We start from the raw sequence: 12,541 nt of genomic DNA, 5'->3' as shown, positions 1-12,541 counted from the left end.
TTATATGCCCTTCAAAGAGTAGTTTTTCCCAAGGGATGCCAATCAACTCTGATTAGTCAACACACTGGGAGGTGGGCTATATTAAAATGAGGTCTGGTACACCTTTTCAACTGGGGCTGATAGTATCCCACCATCATTCTACCTCCAGACTGAGGAAATACCTGTTCTATCAGACTACCTCCAGTCTAGGGCTTATCTAGGCCAAAGAATTTGTCTTCACCCAAACCTGGCCAGCTTCCAATGCAATCTCATTATCAGTAATATCCTTCTAAAGAACTTTTCCAAAGGGGGCTGGGGGTGGAGTGGGGGGGGAGTGGAGCTCTGAGTCTAGGAATCATTTTTCACACTCCCTAAAGAGCATTTCCACACCAAAAGTTCCCTCTTTTGTCCCAAGGACATCATAGTTCTGGCCCACTCTCCCCAAATAATTATGGAAGTGTTTTGAAACTCAACATCATGAGAGAAGATTTTTTAAAAACCAGCTTTATTTAACATGATGTTTTGGATTTAAAGGGAGTATTGAGCCTATTCCTACAAAGAGTGAATGATAAGCAAGGAGGGGTAGGGTGAAGAAGGCAGCAAGAATAATTACTTGGTACACAATTAAAACAAGTTTCCTTAGTTTGGCTTCACTAATTTGTTGAAATTAGCTTCTAGGATAACAAACCTTAGTATAACTCATCCTGACCCCTTTTGGAGGATGCTCTTGGCAAAAATACTGGAGTGGTTTGCCATTTCCTTCTCCAACTCATTTTACAGATGAGGAAACAGAGGCAAACAGGGTTAAGTGACTTGCCCAGAGTCACACATCTAGTAAAAGTGTCTGAGACCAGTTATGAACTCATGTCTGTTTCCAAGTCGGCTCCATTTTGCTCCATCCACTGCGCCACCTAGCTGCCCCTCAGTTTGAAAACAGATGTTACATCAGGAGAGTTGAAACTATTGACTCATCAGAGAGATAGAAGATGATAGATACGGATTGAGAGGAATAGGCAAAAACATAGAAGCTCATAGATAGTTGGGGCCAATCTTCTCAACCTTATGCAGTGGCAGCTTGAAACTATGGAAAGAACACTTAACTCAGCCATCTACTTCAGCCTACAGGCCCTTAGGCAAAACTCTTAACTTCTCAATGCTTCAGTGTCTGACATCTGCCAAATGGAGATAAAATTTCCACATACTACCTCCTTCACCCAAATGTGCCAGAGGAGGGATTTTAACCCAGGTTATCATCCTCACCTCCAGGTCAGCTCTCATTACCCCTCATTTCTCACATGAGTAGTTAAGTGGTGCAGTGGTTAGTCCAGGCCTGGAGTAAGGAGAACCCAAGTTCAAATTTGACCTCAGATTCTTACTAGTTTTGTGACCCTGGGCAAGTCACTTAACTCTGTTTGTCTCAGCTCCTCATCTGTAAAATGAGTTGGAGAAGGAAATGACAAAGCACTCCAACACCTTTGCCAAGAAAACCCCAAAGGGGGTCACAAAAAGGCAGACACAACTAATTGACTAAACAAGAACATATTTGAATTCTAGTTGTTTTTTTGTTGATGGCACCAGTCTCTGGCTCTGTCTAGTGAAAACTGAGCAACTACTCCTCAAATCTGACTCATGTAAAATTGAAGCTGATTATTTTAAAAGCCCAAACCAAGCTTTTTTACTGTCGGCTTGTTGTAGTTATTGTGCACTGTCTTAACACTGTCTTGTAAACTTAGTTTTAGATGGTTATGTGCGAAAAGATACATCTAAGACTTGCAGTTCCCTGGGTCTGTTTACTAACCTTTCTTTCTTGCTTTTCTTCATGTAGCTCCTTTCTTATGATTCACTAGTAGAAAAGTGGTTGTCCCTTTTCTGAATCATTCTTGTCTTGAGGTGTTTTTTTTTGTTTTTTGTTTTTTTTTTTTAAATTCATGGTAGTAGAAATAATGTAATTTCTACTATTAGGCTTGCTTATCCATAAATTTTCTGAAAATGTATTCTTTTCTTTAAGTATTCATGAAGATGAATGATGCTGTAGCTTCAAGCTGTACCACATCCATCATATGGTCCTCTACTATGACTAAATCATCTCTCTTATTTTGCTTCTTAATGTGTTAGGGGACTCCACAGCCTGTCATCAGCATTGCTGCCCAGCTTTTTGCAAGCTCTTATATTTGAATGAGTAGTTTTTAGGAAAGCAACTAGGTCTCTCATTTAATTCCGTGTTTTTCAGTTAATCCTCTATGGAATACCTCACTGAAATGCTTTCAAAAAGCTATCTAAACTGCAGAAGTATTTCTGCAGTACTTATCACAGTAGTACTGAGGTGCTTTGACAAATGTGCTATTTTAGTATGAAGGTGAGGCACATAAAAGAAAATGAAGAAAGACACTCTGTCAGAACTCCTGTTTATGGTTCCTTTGTTGAATTCCACTGATACACAAAAATTATCTCAAAGGAAACTGTTAAGAAATAAGATCTTTACTGTAAGATAGCCCTCCCTTGGTTTATTCAATCATTCTTCAAAATCCCAAAAAAGAGAACAAAAACTAGTCTTGAAAAGCATTTCCTATATACTACAGAACAATGTGGGAGAGTTAGCTTGTTATTTTCCAGGAAGAAACTGGATCCTATTTTATTCCTAAATAATACTACTGAAAACATTTTGAGCTCAGCTTGAATCAGCACATGGATGGGGGGGGCGGGGGGCGGAAAAGGACCAGGAAATAAAAAAGCAATAAAGGACAAAGGATATCTTTATTAGGAGGAATGAAAATGCCTTAAAATCATTTATATAAACAAATGCACTGTAATTCATCCATTGAAAAATAGCTAGAACCCATGAGATATGACCCAGAAGGCAATGATTCCATGAATAACCTCTGAACCATTTTTCCTCTGTCACAATTTTCATTCAGCAGCAAGCACATGTTTTACAGTGACTACAGAGTAAAAGACTGGGGAACCAACTAGAAACATCTTGGGCAAATATACACATATGCTTTTTAAAACAAGGAACTAGTGCAAAGAGCTTCATGTCATAAAAGACAGACCAGGAACTGACTTCAAAGAGCAGAAAATAAAAATCTATCTTTATTAAGAAATAAAAAAGACAGAATTCATTATTTACTGAGGAATAAGAATATGTATTAAGTTTGCAATATCTCTCAAGGACTGGCTACAATAATTACATTTAAAAACGTGTATTCAAGTATCAATACATGGTAAGCACAAACATTGGCAAATAAAAAGAAGAACACGATGCATAGGAAAGTCAGATCACTAAAAACACTTCATTTGGTTTACATGTTGAAAAACTAAGGCCATGTTAATATGGCAAGCTTTCCCTATAATACTGCATTTTTCTTTACATATATATATATATGTGTGTGTGTGTGTGTATATATATATATATATATATATATATATATATATATATATATGTTATTTGTCTGTCTAGAGCTAAAATGGATCTCAAGTGATTTGATGGGATGGCAATCTGAACAGCTAAGAGCCCAGTGACTGAAAATTAAGAAACTTGACTCAGGGAAATGAATTCCAATATGGATGGTAGAAACAAACTGGTTTAGTTGAAAAGTTTGATGGTTCAACATCAGCACCCCTAGATAATAAACTAGCACCAATGCCCATGCGCACTGGTTAATTTCTTACCCAAATATTTGCTTGTTGTCATTTAGATATGCCATAAGCCAACTTGTCACTTTTCTTTAGATAGTATCAATCTTTTGCTTTCCTAAAATCTATATTTCTGGTTTCATTAGCATACAACCTGGCTACAGAAACTACTTCGAAAACAAATCCAAAAGAAGTTTGTTTGTTGGGTTTTTGTTTGTTTGTTTGTTTGTTTGTTTTTAACAGCATTAAAGAATGAACACAGTGCTTGGATAGATCTGCATGAAATGAGTGACTTGTATTTTGAGAAACTAAGGTTTTATAAATTCCATCAAGTTATTTCCCCAAGTGAGTAGGAAAAGCCAATCAGTAAATAGGATCATTCCTATTCAGATGCTTACACAAAGCAACACTACCACAGGAGTGCACAGTGTGTGGGTCAGGTATGCTGGCACGTGTGTTGGCGTTCCTAGGCTTACCCAGCCCAAGTTCTATGTACAACCATGATCACAAATTACAATCTTATCTATTCCAGCAGCAGAATAATATGAGGAAAGTAAGGGAGATAAGTTTACCAAAGAGGTATATTAGATTCTGAAAAGATTTCAGGAAAGAGAGGACTATTAGAAGCATTTTAGAAAAGATTTAAATAAAAAACTGGACGTCAATAGGTTTTTTCTTGATTATCACTGCTGCTCGGTCTTATGTCAAATAACTCTCTCTTGATTTGAGCCTGGATCTCAGGTTTTGATAAAAGTTCCTTTATCTGTTTGACTTTGGACAACATACCCATCCTTTCTCCAAGCAAAGCTTCCTTAATTAAGTCCATGATTATGACAGGTTTCTTGCCTATAGGGGGGAAAAATCACATATTTTTGCATTTAATGAATGTCAACGAAAAACACAAATACAGCACACTAACTTATCAAAACTGAATTTTTAAAAGCCTTTAAAACAGTCTATATCTTATAGAAAAAGGTAACATTATGTGAAAAAATAGAATTTACATGTTTCTCTTACTGTAAATAACAATAATGGCAGGAAGGCAAGATGATTAGAAATATGTCAGAAACATTACATACAGGTCGGTCGTACCGATGGTGATCACTTCTATAATGGCCATGATTAACTTAGCAGTAGTTGGCTTTGTAATGGCAGAATTTGCGATTTTTGGCCTCAGAACAAGCAGTCAAAAAACCCTGCTGTTTAGCAAGGCAGATGGCATTATTTCCACTTACGGCAAGGCCTCTTCCACGGCAATAAATGTAGCATACATGGCATGGACAAAAGTCTTGTCCACCTCTTTCGTAACACAAAGGCGTTCTAGCAAATATGGGTAGGCAGAACTCAAGTCTCTCTTTTTTCATAGCTTCATGTCCCCTTATTCCCAGCACTCTATTTGTTTATAAGAATTGCAGACACCTCTTCTAGGAAAGTGTATTAGGACAGGGGCCACATCTCAATGAGACACACTTTGACAGCCAGTACAAGGCAAGTCAGTCGATGCAATCTCATAAATCAAAGCTGGGAGGTGTCTCATAGGCGTTTTTGGAAGCGACGGTCAATTCTCATTTCCTATTATCATCACTGTCGTTTCTGTCTGACTGCGTGGGCTCTTCAGTTTTCACAGGGCTTCCATCCACCTGCCTAATTTTGTTTTGTGTTTCTTCTAAATATTGCTGCACAGCCTTGAGGACGGCATTCTCCACCAGCCTTTTGCTCAGCCTCACCAGTTCGGCATCATCTGGTTCTCTTCCATTCTTTTCACCTACATGCCATAATAGATAGGAGAGGTCACTAACTTTGCCATAGAAACCGGGCATGCATAGGTGTGCCTATTGGTTTAATCACTTAAAAACAGACACCGTCCTTCAAACAATTAAACTGGATTTTTGCATTCCCTAATACCAGTTTTGTTTTTCATTTTATATTTGGCTTAGCAGAGGCCTGGCTCATTTCTTAAAAGGTCAGCTAAAAAGCAATTCATTAGTGCCCAGTAGATGTTCTACCTAGAAATGCTGGGCATTGCCTATCTCTACCTAAAAAGTTCTCTATATATCCAAAGCCCAATCACTCTAGACCAAGTCCATCTGCCCACCTGGATGCATTAGTAATCATTTTATTCTTTCCTATTAAGAAATTTAAAAAAACAATGTGATTATTTTGTTGTTTTTTGGGTACCCTCTGTACCTCTTCCCTGCCCCCACCCCTCATTAACATGTAACTGAAGTTTCCCAGTATTCTAATCACTTAGGGATATTTACTTAAAAAGCTTGTAGATTTGTTTTTGGTTTTGTTTCTTTTTCTTTTCTTTTTTTTTTTTAAATAAATTCTCAGTGCTTTCAGGTGAAAAAAGTACTTGGCTAAAGTACTGTTAGGTTCTAAATCAGCTCAAAGAATCACTGGTTTCTTAGGAACCCCTAAAAGGAAGAGTGTTTTTAATCTCGTTGTTGCTATACTTTAAGAAATTGCTCAATTTAAGAAACTGCTCAGGGGCATTTTGGAGCCCCAGTCATGAGTTACTGAATGTTAACATGCCTAGAATTATGATTTCATGGCTGAGGATACTAAAAAAATGATGAACAGATGAATTTATCCTGCATTTTTCTATGGAAAAAGGTCTAGTCAACAACCTAGCAAGACTAAAGTGACTAGTAAATCTTCCTGGATGCAGCAATTTACTTTACTAATTATGTGATGCCTCGAGCACTTAAGTCTAGTTCCTGGTTAACAAATCTAAATTGAGAGATTATATGGTTAATCCTTACATCATATAGCTTAACTCTCACAATAGCTGTAGCTAGTTCAAACTTCCTTTGGTCACCATGTTGTGGAAAAACTTCCCTTTAAATAAAGACAAACCAAAAAATAAAATGTCTCATAGACTCATGTCTCAAGAACCAAATGTCTTTTAAGACTCATATAAGGGAAGGAAGGAAGAGAGGGAAGGAGGGAGGAAGAAAGGAAGGAAGAAAGGATGGATAGAGGAAGGGAGAGAGAAAAGAAGGGAGAGGGAAGAAAGGAAGGAAGAGAGGAAGGGAGGACAGGAGAAGAAAAGGAAGAGATCAATTTTGGAGGGGAATGACAGCATTGTATATTAAGAAGATCTACACACACGAGGAAATATAAGATGGAGGGTACTAGGATGAAGATCAATGGATTCAGTAACATAAATGGTTTTGTCACAGGAATGCCCTATAGGACTAGAAGGAAATGGTGGAATTCAGAACATAAATCCCAGTCTTCCCTAGGAGGCACAGTAGTGAGAGAGTTTTTCTAGATCTGCTAGAGTGCTCAATTACTATCACGGGTCACTGATATTTTAGAAAAGAGCCTCACCAATAACGAAGGTCTGGTTGGTGAAATATAAATGATCTTAAAGTAGAAATCTTGAGGAAATGTGCCTACTCTTTCTTATAGTGTGTGATGAAGGAAATAAAAGTCAGAAATAGTCTGAAAACTAACTAATATTTGGGGAAAGTAAATTTGAAAGGCTTCAGAGAAAGGACAGATAGAATTTCATGACTTAAATGATGCTGGAGAAGACAGCCAAAATTATATAGGAATCTTTCCAGAAAAAAAAATTTTTGTAGACACAAAGAAAAATAACTCCAATAAGGAAGACAAGATAGAGTTGTCTAAAGAGGCCAATATGGATGCACAGGGATTTTTATCAAACTTAGATTTTTAAAAGACGTGTATACAAGATGGAAACAAGTACAAATAAAGAGAGGGTGAAAACAAAAGTGTGGCACATTCCTGTACAAAGAGCATCTGTGCTAAAGCTCAGAATGAGCTGGAACAGGTGAAGACTGCTAAGGATAACAAAAAAAAAAGAGGGGGGGAGGGATGTAGTTCTTAGAAACTGCGTTTCATAAAAACATAAAAAAGAAAGAACTGCTTTGGGTAGATGGAACAATGGTTCCTGACAACGGAGACACGACAAAATGATTCAACTCTCATTTAGTTTCTCTTTTCACTAACAAGAAACTCCTCCTCTGAGGGTGAGTCATCCTGATTAGTGCCTGAGTGACTGTATGGACCCAATGGGCAACTCATTAATGTCAACCTTGAAGGAAATCTCTAGTGGAATACCCTAGGGATATATATCTGGTCTTACATTATTTAAACATTTTTGTCGATGACTTGGATAAAGGTGCTTATTAAATTTGCAGGCAACCCAAAGCTAGGAGGATAATATTGTATGACAGAAACAGAATCCCCACCTCACCCCATTCTGCATCTCAATAGCCTAGAACATTGGGCTGAACCTAATAAGATGAAACTCAATGGGGACAAATGTAAATCAACTTCACAAATACATGATAGGAGATATGTCACACACTAGATAGGAGTCTGCCTGAAAAAGACATTAAGTGGACTGTGAATTAAGAGTGAATAGTGAGATATGGCAACCAAAACACTTAACACAGTATTAGACCATATTAAGATACCTATCAGCAGACAGGTGGCACAGTGGGTAGAGAGTGAATTGTGTAGATGGAAGACCTGACTACAAATCTGGCCTCAGAAACTTACTTAGATGTGACCATGAGAAAGTCATTTAATCAAAGCTTTCTAATCTGTAAAACGGGGGTAATACCAGGCTCTATCTCACACAACTGTTTGAGGATCAATAACATATGCAAAGCACTTTATAAGCCTTAAAATGCTTTGTGCATAGAGGTAATAATAGTAATAATGGTAGTAGTAATACTTGTTGTTGTTGTTTTGGGACTAGATGTGACAGTCCCCCTATACTCTGTCCTAGTTAGACCATAAAACAGTATTGTGTTCAGTTCTATGCACCACATTTTAGGAAGGACATGATATTCTCAAGAGCATCCACACAACGGCAACCAGAACAGTGAAGGGCTTTCTTTGAGTTTGTGAACTATCAGGATTGGTTGGAGGAAGTTTGGGGATACTTAGTTTGGAGAAGAGAAGACTTGGAAGGATATGATAGCTCTCTTCAAGTACTTGAAGGGGGATCATGGTGAAGAAACAGTTTCAAAAGGGAAGATACATAAGGTGGATGTGACAATTAGAGCCATACGAAGGTAGAATATGCTACCTTGGGAGGAAACAGGTTCAAGTAAAGCCTGAAGGAACATTCGCAGAAGGTTCAGGTTGGCCCCACTGGCCTCTGAATTCTCTTTCTAACCTCAGATTCTGTGCTTGAGATTCTATGATAAAAGAAAGGTGACAATACAAGTATTGGAAAATTCTAAGTGAAAGTACTATTCTCCCGGCTCCTAAAGAAAACCAAAATCTAGAGATAGGCAATACTGTTTCTAAATCTTCATTAGGCTGACCCAAAAGCTTTAATTATTCTACAGACCTCTCAGCATTTACAATTCTAATTAGCTATTGTCAACTATTCATTATTTTTACTACTGGACAGGGTTCAGGGTAATAGCTGGTATTCCTAAAACAGAGTTTTTGTCATTTAAATGCAAAACGTAGTTAACAGCAATATTGTTTTAAGAACAACTTTGAGTGAATAAGTTATTTTGACTATTTTTAAATACTCAAATGAACTATAAAGGGCATATGAAGAAAGCTTTCAGAGAAAGAATGATAAATATCAGAATATATAGAATAATTTTACATATATATGTATATATATATTTGTGTCTAATAATAGCCATCTCTAGGGCAGGATGGGAGCATGGTAGAAAAAAATCTACATGCTAATTTTGTTGTATATTTGAAAGGAATAGCAAGTTGTATATAATAGATTTGAAGTTTCAGGTACAATCATCTTTTTTATTGTACTATGTTACAGAAATGCTTGTTTTATTTCATAAATACAAATTAATGTAATAATAAATATATAATAATGAAACAAAAGGAAAGCTCACAATATAAAGGGGGACAAACATGTAAACAAGATATTTACCAGAAAATTTGAAGATAATCTCAAAAGAAAGGATTCTATGCAAAGTGCTTCAAAAAATCAGTATTAATAATTAATAGTTGTTAATAAACTATATTATTTATTAGTCATTAATTATTTCATCATATACTTTATTATATTTATTATTTTATTAAATAAGCTTAGTTAATTAATAATTTACTAAATTATCGATAATTTCATATAGTATATTGTATTATATTATAAAATATTACTTTATTAATTTCATAGAAATTATATATAATAAACTATATAAACACACACATGTAAACACTGTCAGCATTAGTTACTAATAACTGGCAGCCACATGGTACAAAGCAGCATGTGTCAGAGCAGAGATTTTGAACCCAGGTATTCCTGACTCCATGTCCAGTACGGTGTTATGCTTCCTTCTCCCTAATATAAAATTGTGCCATGGATAAACCACAATATAATCAAGAAATGCTCATGGACAGATGACATGGTCAGGCAGAACATCATGGTGTTATGAAAAAAACAATGGACACTGAAAAAGAAAGAAAGGTTCTAAGCCCTAGCTCTCTAACTTAGTAGCTATATGACCTTGGATTTAAACTCTCTCTGGCCCTCAGTTTTCTCATCTGTGAAGAAAGGAATTGTCATACTTACCCTAGCTACCTCACTGGGTCATTTCAAAGATTAACTGAATTAGATAATACCAGGTGTCCCAAAAGGGCCTTTGGGACACTATTGTGAAAGTACTTTGTAAGATTTAAACCATTTTACAAGTGCACGTTATTACTATGTTTCTATTTGGAGGAGGTAACAGGTTATGTATTTATGAAATTACACAGTCCACAACGTCAGAGAGCATTTCTGTACTTGTGCTCTCAATTACAGTGAGTGTTCATAAATGCCATTCAATGAGATGTCCAATGACTTTCAGTATTCTAAATTCTGTCTTTTTCTATTTCAGGGGCTTCAGGCACACTAAGATTCATTTATAGAGAGACAAAATATACTTCTGATTCCTAATGTTCAGGCATAGGTCTGCGTATATCTGTTTTTCAAAACAAAAGGCATTTTTTTGTACCCAGCAAAGTACAATGAATCATAACAACACTAAAAAGCAGTTTAATTATGGTGAACTGAAATAAATAATCACGGTCCTGTAGAACTGAGAAGGAAACACACCTTCATTTCTCAGCACCGGTGATATGGTTGTAGAAGCCAGTATACATTTTTGCAGTGGTAGGTAATAAATGGCTTTGCTTAAAGGTTTTTCTTTGTCACAAGGATGGATTGGAGGAAGAAGGGAAAAGTGAAGGGGAAATGGAATATCAAAGCTTTCAAAACAAAAGGCAACAATGCATTTTTAAAAATACTCTTGATTACTGGTGAATTTTCCTGATTCCTTCTTAAAAAAAAAAAAAAAAAAGCTGTGTGACCCCGGGCAAATCATTTAACTTTTTACAGAAGGTAGGGAATCTCTATTGGAAAAGAGAAATCTCAATCAAGTCCAAAAAAACAAACAAAAAACCTGAAGCCCAAAACAAAACAATGACCCCCAAAATCAGTATTTGTAATTATTTTCTAGCATGAGTAGAATTCATTAAGACACTTGTGACTAAATGAAACATCAGAAATACTGTAGACTTTGCAGCCATCATGTTGGCTAACATCGCAAGCCTCTAAATTTCTCTAGGTAACTCTTTAAAAATTATTAACTGCAGAGAAGGTGCCAATATGCATTAGTAGAAGGAGTCCTGCTCACCCAGGAATTCTCTGTACCAATGAAATCTCAAATCCAGTCTTTATCTTGATCCATATCATCCCTGGACAGTATTTTCTACATACATACATATATATGTATGTGTATACATATATATATATATATATATATATATACACACACACACACATATGCTGTCCTTTTTAACAAACTAATAGTTTTTGCTATCAAAAAAAAAAAAGACAGAAAGACAACCACTAACTAGATAACTAAGATTACTTAGTTTTAGAGTCACCCAGGGGTTTTTAATTTTTACCAGAGGGTAAGAGGTGTTGTTTTCTAAATGTCCTGCCGTATCTTTGATGTTAGATCTGGGAGTTTGATAGAACTGTTACTCCAAAGATGACAGGAAAGACCACCTGGTGACCATGTTCTCCAAGCTCTGAACTTTGAAAACCTGACAAAGCAACGTGAGAAGCATCTTGTTTTTTTGAGAAGGAGTTTGGCTTAAACTTCTTATCTCCTCTTCGAAAAGAGCTAAGCAGTTCCTTGCATATAGTAGGCACTTAATAAATGCTGATTGAAATGAAGACCTTATCTTTTATTTAACACTAGACATTAGAAGTTTCTCATTTATTTTCTTTATGTTACTATTTCTACGGTGCACTTACTCTTCTTCTATCAAAGAAGAGCTGATAGCACTCCAATTCCATATCAGCTCTGCCATTTTTTATGGGTTCCAGCATGGAATGTGGTTCAGTGCAGAGTCCTGGATTTCAATCTTTTCTTGGGCATTATCTTTGTGATCTTGGGCAAGTCACTTAAACTCCCTAGACCTCAGTTTCTTCATTTGTAAAATGACTTCCAAGATTACTTCTGGCTCTAAGTCTACAATCCTTTTCCAAATCACAATATGGAGAATTTACATTCCCAGAATTTATACTTCTTGAGGGCAGGGGCTGTTTACCATTTTGTTTCATATTTCCCATATATAATGCTGCCACCACCATCATTATCATAGCTAGCATTTATATTAGACTTTAAGGTTCACAAAGTGCTTCACAAATACTATCTCATTTGACCCCTACAACACTTAAGTGCTATTATTATTCCCCATTTTACAGATGAGTAAACTGAGGCAGACAGTGGTTAAGTGATTTGCCCACAGTCACATAGCTAGTAACTGTCTGTGGCTGGTTTTGAACTCAGGTCTCCCTGATTCTAGGTCCAGTGCACTATCCACTGCATCTGTCAAATAATCCAAATAATATGGAGGGCAGAACTATCCCCCCTCTCTTATTCTGGACTAAAGCAATCTAAGATGA

At 36.4% G+C, this 12,541-nt stretch overlaps 1 protein-coding gene across 1 annotated transcript in view; it reads right to left on the bottom strand.

The window, feature by feature from the left end:
• Positions 1-4,365: 4,365 nt before the first annotated feature.
• The window catches only part of AKAP7 (A-kinase anchoring protein 7), a 150,387-nt gene continuing 142,211 nt past the window's right edge, over positions 4,366-12,541 (bottom strand). The window contains 1 exon segment of the mRNA XM_027848585.1: positions 4,366-5,377. Coding sequence (XP_027704386.1) covers positions 5,178-5,377 — 200 coding nt within the window. The 3' untranslated portion in view covers positions 4,366-5,177.

This window comes from Vombatus ursinus, unplaced genomic scaffold (genome assembly GCF_900497805.2).
Source record: "Vombatus ursinus unplaced genomic scaffold, bare-nosed wombat genome assembly UNPS02006779.1, whole genome shotgun sequence".
Lineage (NCBI taxonomy): Eukaryota > Metazoa > Chordata > Mammalia > Diprotodontia > Vombatidae > Vombatus > Vombatus ursinus.
Note: the sequence above shows the minus strand (reverse complement) of the source record. Positions and strands in the feature narration are given on the sequence as shown.